Source organism: Heptranchias perlo, unplaced genomic scaffold (assembly GCF_035084215.1).
Source record: "Heptranchias perlo isolate sHepPer1 unplaced genomic scaffold, sHepPer1.hap1 HAP1_SCAFFOLD_284, whole genome shotgun sequence".
In the NCBI taxonomy this organism is placed as follows: Eukaryota; Metazoa; Chordata; class Chondrichthyes; order Hexanchiformes; family Hexanchidae; genus Heptranchias; species Heptranchias perlo.
This window is the reverse complement of record NW_027139296.1, coordinates 272,235-293,029: the sequence shown is the minus strand read 5'-3', so window position 1 is coordinate 293,029 and position 20,795 is coordinate 272,235. Positions and strand designations below refer to the sequence as shown.

Sequence of the window (20,795 nt, the reverse complement as noted above, 5' to 3'; positions counted from 1 at the left end):
ACAACACCAAGTTATAGTCCAGCAATTTTATTTTAAATTCACAAGCTTTCAGAGGCTTCCTCCTTCGTCAGGTGAACGATGTGAAAAAACCTGACGAAGGAGGAAGCCTCCGAAAGCTTGTGAATTTAAAATAAAATTGCTGGACTATAACTTGGTGTTGTAAAATTGTTTACAATTGTCAACCCCAGTCCATCACCGGCATCTCCACAACAATATAATATGTAATGTGAGTTGTTCAGAAATTCAAGTAACACCCATGACAAACCCTCAAACACCCTTGTGCATCCCCTTCATGCTCACGACACGTTTGCCTTACGCTGCCTACTGCACATATGTGATGCATGCCCTGTGGCTGCAGCACAGGTAGTGGCAGGTTGAGTGAGACTGACCGTGAAAGAGATGCACGAGAGGGTGAGTATGAGATAGAGCCATGAGATTGTATGAGGATTGGGTTGAGTGGTAGTGGCAGGATGAGTACTGGCGAGGTGAGTAAGTGCAGGTAAGATGAGGATGAGGTTTGAGTGGGTGTGAGGAGTGATGTGACAGAGTAGTGTTGGCAGTGCCGAAGGAGATGTGGGGTGGGGGCAGTGATGTGGCAGGCGGAGTGTAGGGGAAAGACTACGTGTACTCACTTTGGCTGACCTACTGAGGTCATTGCAGCGCCTCCTGCACTGTATGCAGGTGGGCGATATGTTGGTGGCGCAGGTGACCTCCTCTGCCACCTCGAGCCAGGCCTTCTTGGTGGCAGAGGCAGGCCGCTTCCTCCTGCCCGCTGGGGGGGAAGATCTCTGTCCTCCCCCTCCTCCTCACCCCATGTATTGATACCTGGAGTGAGGCATCATTAAACTGGGAGCAGCCTTCCCCCTGGGCTGCTCCATGCTGTAATTTTTCCTATTTGTTGCAGCATCTGTCAGTGGAGGACTGCCCCTTTAAATAGAGCGCCTCCAGCTGACAGACCTTACTGCGCATGCTCAGCCCGCCCGCCGCGCAGATCAGCAGCGGGGAACCCGGAACAAGAGGTAAGTGGATCCAATTAGTGGATTGTCTGCTACGATCGCGCGGAAAGCAGACTAATTTCACCGGGCGCGTTACCCACACACCCGATTGCCCCCCCGCCGAGAACCCGCAGCCCTGCTAACATCGGGCCCCAAGTCTTTTAGTTCCTCCCTCACTGCCTGTCAGCTTGGTCCTTTCAAAGTTCAACGCCTCAGTGTTCTGAACCTCCTCTGGCTTTTCCATAGAACCCACATCACCGAAACAGGCCATTCGGCCCGACCAATCCGTATCAGCATTTACCCTCCACATAAGCTAATGGCCCTAATTATAATGACCCACCCTGTCCCCATGTCCCTTCATCCCCCCTCTCCAATCTAATCTTGGCAGTTTCTGCCTCAACCACTAACTCTGGGAGTGAATTCCACAGCCTCACAACTCTCTGTGACAAATTTCCTCCTCCCCTCTGTTCAAAATCTCTTACATTTAATCTTGTTTTTACAGTCTCTCGTTCTTGACCCCTCGACTACTGGAAACAGTCTGTTTCTATCTACCTTGTCCCGTCTTTCACAATTGTAAACACTTTAATCATATCTCCCTGTAATCTCTGCTGTTCTCATGATAAAACCCCAATTTTTCAAGTCTCTCCTTGTGTTTATATTCCCTTATTCTGGGCAGTGTCCTGGTGAATCTGTGCTGTCCCCTCTCAAAAGCCTCAGTATCCTCCCTATAGTGCAGAGCCCAATAACTGAGGGCTTATTAAAGTTTTATGTAGGATTATCATTCTCTCTTGGTTTTTAGATTCTAGGTCTCTTGTGACAAAGCCTCGAATTCCAATCACTTTGTCACAGCCTCATCACCCTGAGGTGCTGCCTTTAACATCCTGGAAACCTGTCCCTCAAATCCCTCTGCTCTTCCACATACCGAGCTGATTCCCATTCACAGTATCATTACTGCTGTTATATTTTGACACTGAATTCCATCTGCAACTTTTTAGCCCATTCCCTCATCTTATCAAATGTCCCTTTACAGCTTCCTTTGGTCTAAAGAATTAACTATACCTCCTATTTTGGTATCTGCAAATTTCGACATCACTCCGTATATCCAAATCACTAATTTTTTAATTCATTCTCAGGATGTGGGTATCACTGGCGAGGCCGGCATTTATTGCCCATCCCTAACTGCCCTTGAGAAGGTGGTGGTGAGCCGCCTTCTTGAACCGCTGCAGTCCGTGTGGTGAAGGTTCTCCCACAGTGCTGTTAGGAAGGGAGTTCCAGGATTTTGACCCAGCGATGATGAACAGAGTGAACAGAAGTGGCTCCAGAACAGAATCCTGAGGGACACCACTGCTCACAACCCACCTCCAGCCTCTCTGAGAAACTGCCCATAACTCCTACTCTGTCTTCTCCCTTCTAACCACTTTTAATCCAGTTTGATATCCTCCCCCTAATTCCATACCTTTAATAATCTCCAATGATCTCTCCTTGTTGTAGGCTTTCCTAGAGTCCATATACACTACATCCACTGCATTTCCCCATCGACCAGGTCTGTTACCTCCTCAGAGAATTCTATCAGCAGGTTTGTCAATCACGATTGTTCCTTTGGATATCTGTACTGGCTCCTTCTAACTATTCTCTCTTTATCAAGATATGTTGTCATTTCATCTTTAATTAATTACCTCTTGAACTTCTAGCAGGTTCCAGACACCAAATTATGAATGTGGACAGAATGCATTTCAGGCAGAGTTTAATAACCACAAGTAACTCTGTACCATTCACAGACACATCACTGTTTCTACGCTTCATGAAGAATGGGAAATGTCAATTTACAGAATTGTAGCACATGCACAAAGTATCAAATATTGCACAGAAACTAATAGGGACAAAGTTACAGTTTAAAGGTTTCATCAAGGGGGTGAAACATTTGTGATTTCCAAACTAAACCTCCCAGCGAGAGAAAAGTTCCAGCCCTTCTCCCACTGGCTCAAGGCAAGTGTCTCAAGCCCTTCCCCCACTGGCCAGGGCGAGAGTCCATTGTCTTCCTTCACTGGTTACACTGTCAGTAACCATTAACCTGTTAACAGTGTATCGTTACACTGTCAGTAACCATTACCCTGCTAACATTGTCCTGTTACAGTCAGTAACCATTACCCAGTTAACATTGTATAGTTACACAGTCAGTAACCATTACCCAGTTAACATTGTATAGTTACACAGTCAGTAACCCTTACTCAGTTAACATTGTATAGTTACACAGTCAGTAACACTTATCCAGCTGAATTTCTTTAGTTACACAGTGAGTAACCTGTAATTGCTGAATTTTTACAGTTAAAAAGTCAGTAACCCTTACTCTGCTAACCTTGTAACATTTAACAGTCAGTAACCATTACCCTGCTGACTTTGTATGGTTACACAGTCAGTAACCCTTACTGCACTCGAGCGATGATCACAGTGACACCTTCCTCAAACATGACACTCCTGAAAACCTTTACCTTTGACCCGACCCCTGTTGCTGTGACGAGATTCCTGCCCCATTTGGACTTTCTAATGTGGAATGGTCCCCTGTTTGAATGTGTACAGTGTGGGTGACTGTTCCTTTGAAATTCGGTACTGGGGCAGGGGTCTACTCCTGATGATCTACTGAGGGAGTTGAAAGGTTATAATGGTTGAATGGTTGCTTTGTGCCCGGGTACACAGTATTGGAGGGATGGCTGCGTCAAACATTGAGAAGTTGCTGGTGGGCTGGTCCCCTGTCCTGCTCTATTCCTGAATGTCACATTGCAGCAGGAGCACAATCGATGGGTCACTCTTTGCTGCCTCCTTGAACTCCTCGAGTGTGATCTGGTCATTGTGGTCTTTATCCATTTTACTGAAGATCTTGTCCACTCGCTGCTGTGGGGTGAGATGGTCCTCATTCATCCTCATCATGATCACCGTGCCCACCATTTTATAAATCGCCTGAAACAGGGAGAGTGCATGAATTGCCAGCTGACTGAACACTCCCCGAACATATTCAACCTGCTTCTTATTAAATCATTAACTGTACAGCCCCCTCCTCCCGTCCCCTCCCCCTCCCCCGACCACAGATCCCTGCCCCCGGCCCCATACCCAACCCCCAAACCCCTCCCCTTCCCCGTCCCATCCCCCAACCACAGATCCCTGCCCCCGGTCCCATACCCTACCCCAGACCCCTCCATCCCACCCGCCCCCTCCCCCTGTCCACTCCCCCGACCCCTCCTCAGTCCCCTCCCCCTCCCTAGTCCCCAGACCCCTCCCCCAGTCCCTTCCTCCTCACAGCCCCAGAGGGTCCCAAAAGCCCACGGAACATCTGCCCCTCAGGCCATTTCAGTCGAGGGCACCAGACTCTCAGGCCCCGGCCCCCAGTCCCAATCTGACAGGTCCCGGCAGCGGGTGAGTGGAGACCAGCCACACAATGCAAAGACCCGCAGCAAATAACAGGTCTCCTTCAGACAGTGCAACCGGTCTTTTGGCTCAGATCGAGTGTGTTCCCATTCAGTTTATTTGGATCGGAGTGGATCGGAACACAGGCTGTGACCTCGTGCGCTCGCAAAGTGCGGACTTTGCTGCGATTGGTCGATTTGTGTGTGGCTCCGCCCCTAAATTTGCATAGGGACGACATCAATACTGCAATGGCAGGGAAGGGCACCCGGGCACCCGGCCATGGTGTGCCAAACACCGTCAGGGTGACGGTAACGACAGTTCAATGTGTTACACCGATGGATCGTGCATTTTGGTCGAGTGCTGTGGATTTAAAGCAGCGGACATCTTCTGCCTACAGGATTTCCCTCGAAGCAGATACTTTGACGTCACCTTTAAGACCGTCGCTGGATGCCAGAAGTTTCTTCAGGTGTTCGAGGAGAAGGGGAGTGAAGGACCGCTGGTGATTCTCGCTGCGGAGCCGCTCTTCACCCTCCCAACGCAGAGGAATCGGAAGCTGATTGTCCACATGTACAACCCACACGTCCCGGTCGTCGATGTGCTGACGTTCCTCGCCAGATACGTCAACGGGGCGGAGAACAGCGTTGACGTCACCGACCAGTTCGGGATCTGGACCAGCAAGAGGGAGGTCACGGCAACGTTGAGAGTGGACGCCCACGGCAACATCGTCCACCCTCCCTCCAGCTTCGCCATCGGAGGAAGTCGAGGGTACATCATGTACGTGGGGCAACCCAGAGTCTGTCGCACCTGCGGCAAATCCGGCCACGTGGCGGCCTCCTGCACTGCAACCGTCTGCAAGAACTGCAAGCAGGAAGGGCACCAGACTAAGGACTGCAAGGAGAGCAAGCGCTGCAACCTGTGCGGGGAGGATGGCCATCTCTACAGGGCCTGCCCCAAACGCAGCTTCAGCTACGCCCAGGCGGCCAAGAGCAACACAGCAAAGGAGGAGGGGGCAACAAGCAAGGCTGCCCCAAAGAAGGCCAAGAACCCTCGTCCCGCCGTGACCTCCTCCGAGAAGACCCCGACCGGAGCGAGGAAAGGGTCAAGCTGAAAACTGCAAGACCCCGACACCCAGCTCCGAGCCTCCCCACCAGACGACAGAGTCCATGGACGAGGAGGCAGCAGAGGAAGAATGGCAGCTAGTGAGCAAGAAGAACAGAAAGAGGAAGCCAGAGGAAAGGAAACGAGCTCCTACCGACTACAGCGTCTGACGAGGAGAGACGACAGGAGCGAAGCAGTCAGGCGTCCCACCGAAAGCGGCAAAACATCCAAGGCGACAGCGACGCGATCGACAGCCCCCATCTCCAGAAAATGGGAGCGACAACGCCTCCAGCACCCTCCAGCCCCGGGACACCAGGAGCAGCGTAGTGCCCAGTGTACACCAGCCCCGGGACACCAGGAGCAGTGTAGTGCCCAGTGTACACCAGCCCCGGGACACCAGGAGCAGTGTAGTGCCCAGTGTACACCAGCCCCGGGAGGCCGGGAGCAGCGTAGTGCCCAGTGTACACCAGCCCCGGGACACCAGGAGCAGCGTAGTGCCCAGTGTACACCAGCCCCGGGACACGAGGAGCAGCGTAGTGCCCAGTGTACACCAGCCCCGGGACACGAGGAGCAGCGTAGTGCCCAGTGTACACCAGCCCCGGGACACCAGGAGCAGCGTAGTGCCCAGTGTACACCAGCCCCGGGACACCAGGAGCAGCGTAGTGCCCAGTGTACACCAGCCCCGGGACACCAGGAGCAGCGTAGTGCCCAGTGTACACCAGCCCCGGGACACCAGGAGCAGCGTAGTGCCCAGTGTACACCAGCCCCGGGACACCAGGAGCAGTGTAGTGCCCAGTGTACACCAGTCCCGGGACACGAGGAGCAGCGTAGTGCCCAGTGTACACCAGCCCCGGGAGGCTGGGAGCAGCACCGCAGAGAGCGAAGAACGGCTCCGGGAAACCGTAACTTCAACTGCATCATCGATGCGGCTGGACGATCCGGCAGAGCCGACAGCAACTGGACACCACGTCCAAACTCCTGATGGAAGCTTTGAAAGACGCCAAGCTGTGCGACGTCTTCAGCAACCCTGCAGATGGGACAGCGCGTCAAATACACCTGGTACAGACCAGACGGGTCTGTCCGTTCCAGGATAGACTTCCTGTTTGCGCCCCTGACGCTCAAGGTCAGATCCACCAAGGTCACACCGGTGTTCTTCTCTGACCACTGCCTCCTCCTGGCCGACTGTCACCTACAGGACGATCAGAGAGTGGGCAGGAGGACATGGAAGCTGAACGTGAAACTGCTGACCCCGGGAAACATTGAGGAACTGACGAGGGATTACAAAGGTTGGAGAACCGTAAAGCCCCTCTTTGATTCCCCAGTGCACTGGTGGGAAGCCATCAAGGCGAACATCAAGAGGTTCTTCATCCTCAAAGGTGTTCAGAAGGCGAGAGAGAGGCAGAGGGAAATGTCCCGACTCCAGAAAAGCATGCAGAATCTTCTCCTGCTGCAGTCGATGGGGATCGATGTCGGGGAGGAACTCAGAGAGGTGAAGGACCAGCAAGCCTCGCTCTTTGCCTCCGAGGCCTCCAAGATCATCTTCCGGTCCAGAGTCCGCTCCGTGGAGCAGGACGAGACTTGCTCGCGCTTCTTCTTCCAAAAGGTGCACAGAGAGAGCTCTGTGATCAGCAGCCTGAAGGAAGAGGACGGCTCGGTCACGTCCTCGCAGCCCGACATACTGAGGATCTGCAAATCCTTTTATGCCGGACTGTACGACGCGAAGCCCACAGACAGCGCGGCCTCCCACTCCTTCTTGTCGTCTATCACGGAGGTTCTAGACGACAGCAAGCGGGAGAGTCTGGATCACCCGCTAACTCTGGACGAACTGACAAAGGCCGTCCGATCCTTCGAGAAGAGTAAGACTCCCGGAAGCGACGGCTTACCGATGGAGTTGTACTCGGCTCTGTGGGACTGGATAGGCCCAGACCTGCTGGAAGTGTACGGGGGTATGCTCCTGGCAGGCAGCATGTCAGACTCCATGAGGAAAGGCATCATCACCCTCATCTACAAGCAGAAGGGGGAGAGGGAAGAAATCAAAAATTGGCGACCCATCTCACTACTTAACGTGGACTACAAAATTCTGTCCAAGGTCATCGCCAATCGGGTCAAGTCAGCCCTGGAGGTGGTGATCCACCCCGATCAGACCTGCACCGTACCCGGCAGGAAGATCTCTGATAGCCTGGCGCTACTCAGGGATACGATTGCCTACGTACAGGACAGGGGGGTGAACACCTGCCTGATCAGCCTGGACCAGGAGAAGGCCTTTGACAGAATATCCCACACGTACATGATGGACGTGCTCTCCAAAATGGGGTTTGGGGAGGGAATCCGCAATTGGATCCAACTGCTCTACACAAACATCAGTAGCGCAGTTTCAATCAACGGGTGGGAATCAGAAAGCTTCACGATCAAATCTGGAGTCAGGCAGGGCTGTCCTCTCTCCTCCGTCTTGTTCGTGTGTTGCATCGAACCCTTTGCCGAGTCCATCAGGAGGGATGTGGGCATAAGAGGGGTGACGATCCCAGGCAGCGGAGGCACTCAGGTCAAGGCCTCCCTGTACATGGATGACGTCGCCGTCTTTTGCTCGGATCAGCTCTCGGTCCGCAGATTGATGAGCATCTGTGACCAGTTCGAACTGGCCTCGGGGGCCAGGGTAAATCGTAGCAAGAGCGAGGCCATGTTCTTTGGGAACTGGACCGACCGATCCTTTGTCCCCTTCACCGTCAGGTCGGATTACCTGAAGGTGCTGGGGGTCTGGTTCGGGGGGGCCGGGGCGTGCACCAAAAACTGGGAGGAGCGTATTTCCAAGGTTAAGCAGAAACTGGGACTGTGGGATCGACGATCCCTCTCGATCGTGGGCATGAACCTGGTCATCAGGAGCGAGGTGCTCTCGGTGTTGCTGTACGTGGCACAGGTCTGGCCCATACCTCGCTCGTGCGCCGCGACAGTCACCCGAGCCATCTTCCACTTTGTCTGGAGATCAAAAATGGACCATGTCCGCAGGGTCACGATGTACAAATCTCCGGAGAAAGTGGGGAAAGGCGTGCCCCAATGTGGCCCTCATCCTGATGGCCACCTTTGTGTGCGGCTGCATCAAGCTGTGCATAGACCCTCGGTACGCAAACACAAAGTGTCACTACGTGCTGAGGTTCTACCTGTCCCCGGTGTTGAGAAGGATGGGCCTGGCCACGCTGCCACGGAACGCTCCGTCCAGTTGGACCGTTCCGCCCCACCTGTCCTTCGTGGAAAGGTTTGTGCAAAAAAACACCTTTGACCACAAGGCGATCAGTAAGTGGTCCGCACGTAACGTCCTCGAGACCCTGAGGGAAAAGGAGATGGTGGATCCTGTCGGTTGGTTCCCCGAGCAGACTGTCAATGTCATTTGGCAGAACGCCTCATCGCCAGAGCTTTCAAACAAGCACCAAGACCGAGCTTGGCTGGTGGTGAGAAGGGCCCTTCCCGTCAGATCCTTCATGCACTCCCGGACTCTCAGCGCCACCGCGCGCTGTCCCAGAGGAGGCTGCGGTGGAGACGAGACCGTCACCCATCTCCTTATGGAATGTGCCTTTGCAAAGAAGGTCTGGAGAGAGATGCAGTGGTATCTGTCCAGGTTCGTCCCGAGCAGTTCCGTAACACAGGACTCTGTGCTCTACGGGCTGTTCCCGGGGACGCACACCGAGACGGACATCAACTGCTGCTGGAAGACCATCAACTCGGTGAAAGACGCCCTTTGGTCTGCCCGAAACTTGCTGGTCTTCCAGTGCAAGGAGCTGTCCTCGACCGAGTGTTGCAGACTGGCACATTCCAAGGTCCAGGACTACGTGCTCAGGGACGCACTGAGGATGGGTGCGGCCGCCGCAAATGCCCTGTGGGGAAAGGCAACCGTATAGAGCCTTCCCGCCATTGTAAACCGAGGGGCTGAAATCAGGGAAAAACCCCCTCGGGCAGAATGTAAAATTCAAATTGATGTAATGAAATGTAATGTACCTGTAATGAATCTGTAATGAATCACCTGTATTGATTGTGGTGCAATGAGACACCCTAGAGTGTCATGAACTGTAATTATGTCCAATGTGTTCATTGAACTGTACTTGATGTAACCTGAAAATTGTATAATCTGTATTGTGTATGTTTGGAATGAGATATGACAACTGGATTGTTGCAAATTTTATGAATAAAGTATATTTCTTGAAAAAAAAAGTCTGAGAAACACCATTAAACATCAGACTGGGCTCACTGATTCAATGAGCTGACTGACAATTGGCTTAACCAGTAACCCCTCACCCACTCTGCCCCTCCCCCACACTGTACGCACTCTGCCCCTCCCCCACACTGTACACACACTGCCCCTCCCCCACACTGTACACACACTGCCCCTCCCCCACACTGTACACACACTGCCCCTCCCCCACACTGTACACACACTGCCCCTCCCCCCCACTGTACACACACTGCCCCTCCCCCACACTGTACACACACTGCCCCTCCCCCACACTGTACACACACTGCCCCTCCCCCACACTCGGTACACACACAGCCCCTCCCCCACTCGGTACACACACAGCCCCTCCCCCCACACTCGGTACACACACTGCCCCTCCCCCCACACTCGGTACACACACTGCCCCTCCCCCCACACTGTACACACACAGCCCCTCCCCCACTCTGTACACACACTGCCCCTCCCCCCACACTCGGTACACACACTGCCCCTCCCCCCACACTCTGTACACACACAGCCCCTCCCCCACTCTGTACACACACTGCCCCTCCCCCCACACTGTACACACACTGCCCCTCCCCCCACACTCTGTACACACACAGCCCCTCCCCCACTCTGTACACACACTGCCCCTCCCCCCACACTGTACACACACTGCCCCTCCCCCCACACTCTGTACACACACTGCCCCTCCCCCCACACTCTGTACACACACTGCCCCTCCCCCCACACTCTGTACACACACAGCCCCTCCCCCACACTGTACACACACTGCCCCTCCCCCACACTGTACACACACTGCCCCTCCCCCACACTGTACACACACTGCCCCTCCCCCCACACTGTACACACACTGCCCCTCCCCCCACACTGTACACACACTGCCCCTCCCCCACACTGTACACACACTGCCCCTCCCCCACACTGTACACACACTGCCCCTCCCCCACACTGTACACACACTGCCCCTCCCCCACACTGTACACACACAGCCCCTCCCCCACTCGGTACACACACTGCCCCTCCCCCACACTGTACACACACTGCCCCTCCCCCACACTGTACACACACTGCCCCTCCCCCACACTGTACACACACTGCCCCTCCCCCACACTGTACACACACTGCCCCTCCCCCACACTGTACACACACAGCCCCTCCCCCACTCGGTACACACACTGCCCCTCCCCCACACTGTACACACACTGCCCCTCCCCCCACACTGTACACACACTGCCCCCTCCCCCACACTGTACACACACTGCCCCTCCCCCCACACTGTACACACACTGCCCCCTCCCCCAAACTGTACACACACAGCCCCTCCCCCACACTGTACACACACTGCCCCTCCCCCACACACTGTACACACACTGCCCCTCCCCCACACACTGTACACACACTGCCCCTCCCCCCCACACTGTACACACTGCCCCTCCCCCCCACACTGTACACACACTGCCCCTCCCCCCCACACTGTACACACACTGCCCCTCCCCCCCACACTGTACACACACTGCCCCTCCCCCACACTGTACACACACTGCCCCTCCCCCCCACACTGTACACACACTGCCCCTCCCCCACACTGCACACACACTGCCCCTCCCCCACACTGTACACACACTGCCCCTCCCCCACACACTGTACACACACTGCCCCTCCCCCACACTGTACACACACTGCCCCTCCCCCACACACTGTACACACACTGCCCCTCCCCCACACACTGTACACACACTGCCCCTCCCCCCCACACTGTACACACACTGCCCCTCCCCCACACACTGTACACACACTGCCCCTCCCCCACACACTGTACACACACTGCCCCTCCCCCACACTGTACACACACTGCCCCTCCCCCACACACTGTACACACACTGCCCCTCCCCCCCACACTGTACACACACTGCCCCTCCCCCACACACTGTACACACACTGCCCCTCCCCCACACACTGTACACACACTGCCCCTCCCCCACACACTGTACACACACTGCCCCTCCCCCACACACTGTACACACACTGCCCCTCCCCCCCACACTGTACACACACTGCCCCTCCCCCACACACTGTACACACACTGCCCCTCCCCCACACACTGTACACACACTGCCCCCTCCCCCGGGTTTGGTACCTCGATGATCTCCAGCATCTCCTCCCGGGTGATTTTGCCATCTCCGTCCAGGTCGTACATGTTGAAAGCCCAGTTCAGTTTCTGCTCGATGCCGCCTCTCGAGGTGATGGACAAGGCGCAGATAAACTCACGGAAATCAATGGTGCCGTCACCGTTCTTGTCAAAGGTCCGGAACGCGTGCTGAGCAAATCTGGAGGCGTCGCCATACGGGAAAAACTGCGGGAAAGGAGCCCAGTTACATAGTACTGTGAGGGAGGGTTTCCCCTCATGGGTGGGGGCAAACAGGGCAAATCACAGCACAAGCACAGCAAAACACTGCACGAACACAGCAAAACACTGCACGAACACAGCAAAACACTGCACGAACACAGCAAAACACTGCACGAACACAGCAAAACACTGCACGAACACAGCAAAACACTGCACGAACACAGCAAAACACTGCACGAACACAGCAAAACACTGCACGAACACAGCAAAACACTGCACGAACACAGCAAAACACTGCACGAACACAGCAAAACACTGCACGAACACAGCAAAACACTGCACGAACACAGCACGAACACAGCACGAACACAGCAAATCACAGCACGAACACAGCAAATCACAGCACGAACACAGCAAAACACTGCACGAACACAGCAAAACACTGCACGAACACAGCAAAACACTGCACGAACACAGCAAAACACAGCACGAACACAGCAAAACACTGCACGAACACAGCAAAACACTGCACGAACACAGCACGAACACAGCAAAACACTGCACGAACACAGCAAAACACTGCACGAACACAGCACGAACACAGCAAAACACTGCACGAACACAGCAAAACACTGCACGAACACAGCACGAACACAGCAAAACACTGCACGAACACAGCACGAACACTGCACGAACACAGCAAAACACTGCACGAACACAGCAAATCACAGCAAAACACTGCACGAACACAGCAAAACACTGCACGAACACAGCACGAACACTGCACGAACACTGCACGAACACTGCACGAACACAGCAAAACACTGCACGAACACAGCAAACACTGCACGAACACTGCACGAACACAGCAGAACACTGCACGAACACAGCAAAACACAGCACAAACACAGCACGAACACAGCAAAACACTGCACGAACACAGCAGAACACTGCACGAACACAGCAGAACACAGCAAAACACAGCACGAACACAGCAAAACACAGCAGAACACTGCACGAACACAGCACAAACACAGCACAAACAGCACAAACACAGCACAAACACAGCAGAACACAGCAGAACACAGCAGAACACAGCAGAACACTGCACGAACACAGCAAAACACAGCAAAACACTGCACGAAAACAGCAAATCACAGCAAAACACAGCACGAACACAGCACGACCACAGCACGACCACAGCACGACCACAGCACGAACACAGCACGAACACAGCACGAACACAGCACGAACACAGCACGAACACAGCACGAACACAGCACGAACACAGCACGAACACAGCACGAACACAGCAAAGCACTGCACGAACACTGCACGAACACAGCAAAACACTGCACGAACACAGCAAAACACTGCACGAACACAGCAAAACACTGCACGAACACAGCAAAACACAGCAAAACACTGCACGAACACAGCAAAACACTGCACGAACACAGCACGAACACAGCAAAACACTGCACGAACACAGCAAAACACTGCACGAACACAGCAAAACACAGCAAAACACTGCACGAACACAGCACGAACACTGCACGAACACAGCAAAACACTGCACGAACACAGCACGAACACTGCACGAACACAGCAAAACACTGCACGAACACAGCAAATCACAGCAAAACACAGCAAAACACAGCACAAACACAGCACGAACACAGCACGAACATAGCACGAACACTGCACGAACACTGCACGAACACTGCACAGCACGAACACAGCACGAACACTGCACGAACACTGCACGAACACTGCACGAACACAGCAAAACACTGCACAAACACAGCAAAACACAGCACGAACACAGCACAAACACTGCACGAACACAGCAAAACACTGCACGAACACAGCAAAACACTGCACGAACACAGCAAAACACTGCACGAACACAGCAAAACACTGCACGAACACAGCACGAACACAGCACGAACACTGCACGAACACAGCACGAACACTGCACGAACACAGCAAACACTGCACGAACACTGCACGAACACAGCAAAACACTGCACGAACACAGCAAAACACTGCACGAACACAGCAAAACACTGCACGAACACAGCAGAACACTGCACGAACACAGCAAAACACAGCACAAACACAGCACGAACACAGCAAAACACTGCACGAACACAGCAGAACACAGCAAAACACAGCACGAACACAGCAAAACACAGCAGAACACTGCACGAACACTGCACGAACACAGCACAAACACAGCACAAACACAGCACAAACACAGCACAAACACAGCAGAACACAGCAGAACACTGCACGAACACAGCAAAACACAGCAAAACACTGCACGAAAACAGCAAATCACAGCAAAACACAGCACGAACACAGCACGAACACAGCACGAACACAGCACGAACACAGCACGACCACAGCACGACCACAGCACGACCACAGCACGAACACAGCACGAACACAGCACAAACACAGCAAAGCACTGCACGAACACAGCACGAACACAGCATGGACACAGCACGACAAATGCCACATGCACATGGCGTGTACATGGCACAGACATGGCATAAACATGGCACAAACATAGCATGAACATGCGACATACATGGCATAAACATGGGAAAGACATGGCATAAACACGGCACAGAAACAGCATAAATATGGCACAGACACAGCATGAACACAAGACAGACATGTGAAAAACATGGGAAAGACATGGCATAAACACATCACAGGCACGGCACAAACATGGCACAGGCACGGCACAAACACAGAACAGGCACGGCATAAATGCATGACAGACATGGCTGAAACATTGCACAGTCACAGTGTAAACAAGGCACAGACATGATATAAAAACAGGACGGACATGGTACAAACACAGCAAAACACTGCAAGAAGGCGGCAAAACATAAAACGCACATCGCAAAACACCGCACAAACACAGCACGCCAAACACAGTTTCCACACAGTACATATATGGCACAGACACAGCACAAATACGGGACAGACATGGCATAAAACACAGCACAGACATGGCAAAACACCGCATGAACACAGCACGACAAATACCATACGCACCTGGCACAGATGAGGCATAAACACCAGACATGGCAGAAACGCAGTGTGAACACAGCACCTTAAATTGCATGAGTTGGCTGTACCCCTGATAGCCCAGGGTATGGGGGCACTGTACCCCTGATAGCCCAGGGTATGGGGGCACTGTACCTGATAGCCCAGGGTATGGGGGCACTGTACACCTGATAGCCCAGGGTATGGGGGCACTGTACCCGATAGCCCAGGGTATGGGGGCACTGTACACCTGATAGCCCAGGGTATGGGGGCACTGTACCTGATAGCCCAGGGTATGGGGGCACTGTACACCTGATAGCCCAGGGTATGGGGGCACTGTACACCTGATAGCCCAGGGTATGGGGGCACTGTACCCCTGATAGCCCAGGGTATGGGGGCACTGTACCCCTGATAGCCCAGGGTATTGGGGCACTGTACCCAATAGCCCAGGGTATGGGGGCACTGTACCCCTGATAGCCCAGGGTATGGGGGCACTGTACCCGATAGCCCAGGGTATGGGGGCACTGTACCCCTGATAGCCCAGGGTATGGGGGCACTGTACCCGATAGCCCAGGGTATGGGGGCACTGTACCTGATAGCCCAGGGTATGGGGGCACTGTACACCCGATAGCCCAGGGTATGGGGGCACTGTACCCGATAGCCCAGGGAATGGGGGCACTGTACCCGATAGCCCAGGGTATGGGGGCACTGTACCCCTGATAGCCCAGGGTATGGGGGCACTGTACCCCTGATAGCCCAGGGTATGGGGGCACTGTACCCCTGATAGCCCAGGGTATGGGGGCACTGTACCCCTGATAGCCCAGGGTATGGGGGCACTGTACCCATGAATATGCTGGGTTTCTCGATGGTCAATTTGCGGAGAGTGGAATTGTAAACGCTCAGACCCATGAAGCTTTCGGCCGGAACGTTACCCGGCCATCGTCGTGCCAACAGGAGCGAGATCAGCTTCGGAATTTATATAGCGCCTTTGACGTAGTTTAAAAAAGAACGTCTCCACCACCCCCACCCCACCCCCCCACCCCCCGAAAATATAACGGCATTTATACACCTAAGGGGCCCCTTGAACGTATCTACGGGGCTGCGAGTTGTTTCGTAGAGCGGGGAGCGCAGACCGAGCGTCTTCGCCCATTGCCGCGAGGGCAGTACGACATCTTCGAGTAACTGATCGAAAGTTAGATACGGACAAGGACCCAACAGAGCTCCAGGGAAACCTCACTGTTAAAAACCTTCTGGTTCCAACTCCCCCGATCCATCACCTCATCAATATCATTTTATATCAACCATATTATATATATATTCATTTCTCCAGAAAAGAGAAGACTGAGGGGTCTTTAAGATTATGGAAGGGTTTGATAGGGTAAACGTAGAGAAGATGTTTCCACTTGTGGGGGAGACCAGAACTAGAGGCCATAAATATAAAATAGTCACTAATAAATCCAATGGGGAATTCAGGAGAAACTTCTTTACCCAGAGAGTGGTGAGAATGTGGAACTCACTCCCACAAGGAGTAGTTGAGGCGAATAGTGTAGATACATTTAAGGGGAAGCGAGATGAACAGATGAGGGAGAAAGGAATAGAAGGAAATGGTGATAGGGTGAGATGGAGTAGGGAGGGAGGAGGCTCATGTGGAGCATAAACACTGGCATAGACCAGTTGGGCCGAATGGCCTGTTTCTGTACTGTAGACTCGATGTAACTCAGTGTAACATTGTGACCCTGAACATAAAACGGACTCTCAGATCATTCCTTTTATTATGTCCTGATCAGTGTCTAGCTCTCTGACTAAATACAGCCACGGGTCACCTTACAAAGACACTGAAGCTGGTTCCCCATCCAGTGGGGTCTGACACTCCCACAGGACAATGCCAGGACCCCCAGCACCTCCCCGTCTGAATGATGTTCCCTATTGGCTGCCTCATTCAGCAGTGGGGCTGCTCTCTGCAGGGAGCAATGAGAATGGACCCACTCTCCCTACAGTTCATGATTGGTTTATAACTAAAAATAAACCAAGTCAATTAATTACATAAAAACTTTAATTAAGTAAATAAATAAAACGATGTTAGATAGAGATGGCAGTGCAGGTGTTGCTATAACTGCAGCATGTGGGAGTTTGTGGAGAGCAGTGTGATCCCAGGCAACATCTGCAATAAGTGTCTGCAACTCGAGGAACTTCGGCTCAGAGTTGTTGAGCTGGAGTGTGAGGTGCAGACACTGTGGTGCATCAGGGAGGGGGAAAGTTACCTGGACACTTCGATCCAGGAGGCAGTCACACCCCTTAGATTAGGTAATAGTTTCGATTTGTTCAGTGGTCAGGGACAGGAGGATGTGCCTGCGAGTCAGGGGGGTATGGGGACCCAGGATGTAGTGATGGAGGAGTCTCAGCCCTTGACCTCGTCCAACAGGTACGAGGTACTTGCTACCTGTGTGAATGAGAACAAAGACTGCAGGGAGGATGGGCAAACTGACCACAGCACCGTGGTACAAGTACGGGGAGTAAAACGGAATGTGGTCGTGGTAGGGGACAGTAGAGTCAGGGGGACAGATACTGTTCTCTGCAGCCGCGAGAGTGAGTCCCAAAGGCTGTGTTGCCTGCCCGGTGCCAGGGTTAAGGACATCTCCTCGCGGCTGAGAAAGAACTTGGAGCATGAGGGGGAGGATCCAGTTGTCGTGGTCCACGTAGGGACCAACGACATAGGTAGAACTAGGAATGAGGTTCTGCTGAGGGAGTTTGAGGAGCTCGGGTCCAAATTAATAAACAGAACCTCAAAGGTAATAATCTCTGGAGTCATGTGCAAATTGGCATAGGGTCAAACAGATCAGAGAGTTAAATGCAGGGCTCAAAGAGTGGTGTGGGAGACAGGGGTTTCAATTCATAGGGCACTGGCACCAGTACTGGAGAAAGAGGGAGCTGTTCCTTTGGGCTGGGACCAGTGTCCTGGCGAATCGAGTGACTAAGGCGGTAGATAGGGCTTTAAACTAATAAGAGGGGAGGAGTGTTCAGGTAAGGGTAAATTTATAAGTCTGTAGACAAAAGTCCATGCTGTAGAGCAGAGTAGTGATTTGGGTAAAAACAAGCAGAGTGTGTCGGGAAGGGACAGAGAGTTTAGCAAAGGTAATGGGGCATTAGTGACTAAGGTCACATCAGGGAAAAATAGTAAAAAGTTTAAATTAAAGGCACTGTATCTGAATGCATGAAGCATTCGTAACAAGATCGATGAATTAATGGTACAAATAGAGATAAATGGGTTTGATCCAGTAGCCATTACTGAGACATGTTTGCAGGGTGATCAAGATTGGGAACTAAATATTCCAGGGTACTCGACTTTTAGAAAAGATAGGCAAAATGGAAAAGGAGGGAGGGAGGGGGGGGGCGGGGGGAGGAGGCAGGGGGGCAGGGTGGGGATAGCCCTGATAATAAAGGATGAGATAAAAATGATGGTGAGAAAGGATCTTAGCTCAGAAAATGAGGATGTAGAATCAGTCTGGGTGGAGCTAAGAAATAGCAAGGGCCAGAAAACACTGGTGGGAGTAGTTTACAGGCCCCCTAACAGTAGTTATACTGTTGGACAGAGTGTATATCAGGAAATTAGAGGAGCTTGTAACAAAGGTAATGCAATAATCATGGGGGACTTTAATCTTCATATAGACTGGGAAAATCAAATTGGCAAAAGTAGTTTGGAGGACGAGTTCATGGAATGCATTCGAGACAATTTTCTAGAACAATATGTCGAGGATCCAACTAGGGAACAGGCTATTTTAGATCTAGTATGACGAGACAGGATTAATTAGTAATCCTATAATAAAGGATCCTCTGGGAAAGAGTGATCATAACATGATAGAATTTCATATTGAGTTTAAGAGTGATGTCGTTAAGTTCGAAACTAGGGTCTTAAATTTAAACAAGGCCAATTTTGTAGGTATGAGGGGCGAGTTGGCGAAGGTAGATTGGGAAATTAGATTAAAAGATGTGATGGTCGATCAGCAATGGTGAACATTTAAATAAATAATTCATTCTCAACGAATATACATTCCCTTGAGAAATAACAACACCACGGGAAAAATGATCCACCCGTGGCTAACTAGTGAAGTTAAGGATAGTATTAGATTAAAAGAAGAGGCTTATAATGTTGTAAAAAAGAGTATTAAGCCTGAGGATTGGGAGGGTTTTAGAAACCAGCAAAGGATGACCAAAAAATTGATAAAGAGAGAGAAAATTGAATATGAAAGTAAACTAGCAAGAAATATAAGCCCGCATGCAGCAAGACCTGGACAACATCCAGGCTTGGGCTCATAAGTGGCAAGTAACATTCGCGCCAGACAAGTGCCAGGCAATAACAATCTCCAACAAGAGAGAGTCTAACCACCTCCCCTTGACATTCAACGGCATTATCATCGCCGAATCCCCCACCATCAACATCCTGGGGGTCACCATTTTCCAGAAACTTAACTGGACCAGCCACATAAATACTGTGGCGACGAGAGCAGGTCAGAGGCTGGATATTCTGCGGCGAGTGACTCACCTCCTGACTCCCCAAAGCCTTTCCACCATCTACAAGGCACAAATCAGGAGTGTGATGGAATACTCTCCACTTGCCTGGATGAGTGCAGCTCCAACAACACTCAAGAAACTCGACACCATCCAGGACAAAGCAGCCCGCTTGATTGGCACCCCATCCACCACCCTAAACATTCACTCCCTTCACCACCGGCGCACTGTGGCTGCAGTGTGTACCATCCACAGGATACACTGCAGCAACTCGCCAAGGTTTCTTCGACAGCACCTCCCAAACCCACGACCTCGACCACCTAGAAGGACAAGAGCAGCAGGCGCATGGAAACAACACCACCTGCACGTTCCCCTCCAAGTCACACACCATCCCGACTTGGAAATATATCACCGTTCCTTCATCGTTGCTGGGTCAAAATCCTGGAACTCCCTCCCTAACAGCACTGTGGGAGAACCGTCACCACACGGACTGCAGCGGTTCAAGAAGGCGGCTCACCACCACCTTCTCAAGGGCAATTAGGGATGGGCAATAAATGCCGGCCTCGCCAGCGACACCCACATCCCGTGAACGAATAAAAAAAATATATAAAAAGATTGTAAAAAGGAAGAGATTAGCAAAAGTAAAAGTTGGTTCCTTAGAGGCAGAGACTGCAGATATTATAATGGGGAATAACGAAATGGCAGAGGCGTTAAACAAATATTTTGTATTTGTCTTCAGAGTAGAAGACACAAAAAAATACGGGAAATAGTGGGGAGCCAAGGGTCTAAGTTCTGACACAAGGTCTTCGACCTGAAACGTTAACTCTGTTTCTTTCTCCACAGAGTCCAAGAGGTGAGTGCAGTGTAAAAGGAGAGTCCGAGAGTCCGAGAGGTGAATGCAGTGTAAATCTAAGGCAAGTCATGGCAGCAGAGCTCGCACCCGTCATATGCTCCTCCTGCACTATGGGGGAAGTCATGGACACTACCAGAGTCCCTGGCGACCATGTGTGCAGGAAGTGTGTCCAGCTGCAGCTACTGGCTAACCGCATTTCGGAGCTGGAGCTGCGGGTGGATTCACTGTGGAGCATCCGTGATGCTGAGACTATCGTGGATAGCACGTTCAGTGAGGTGGTCACACCGCAGGTAAAGATTACGCAGCAGA

At 52.3% G+C, this 20,795-nt stretch overlaps 1 protein-coding gene across 2 annotated transcripts in view; it reads right to left on the bottom strand.

Annotated features, from left to right (window-relative positions):
• Window positions 1-3,752: 3,752 nt before the first annotated feature.
• Window positions 3,753-20,795, bottom strand: part of LOC137310878 (visinin-like protein 1) — a 30,239-nt gene continuing 13,196 nt past the window's right edge. The window contains exons 2-3 of one of the 2 annotated variants that reach the window (XM_067978425.1): window positions 11,855-12,070; window positions 3,753-3,950 (exon numbers count right to left, since the gene is read on the bottom strand). In XM_067978425.1, coding sequence (XP_067834526.1) covers window positions 3,753-3,950; window positions 11,855-12,070 — 414 coding nt within the window. The remainder of the gene's footprint in view (window positions 3,951-11,854; window positions 12,071-20,795) is intronic. The other variant, XM_067978426.1, reaches the window with a different exon arrangement.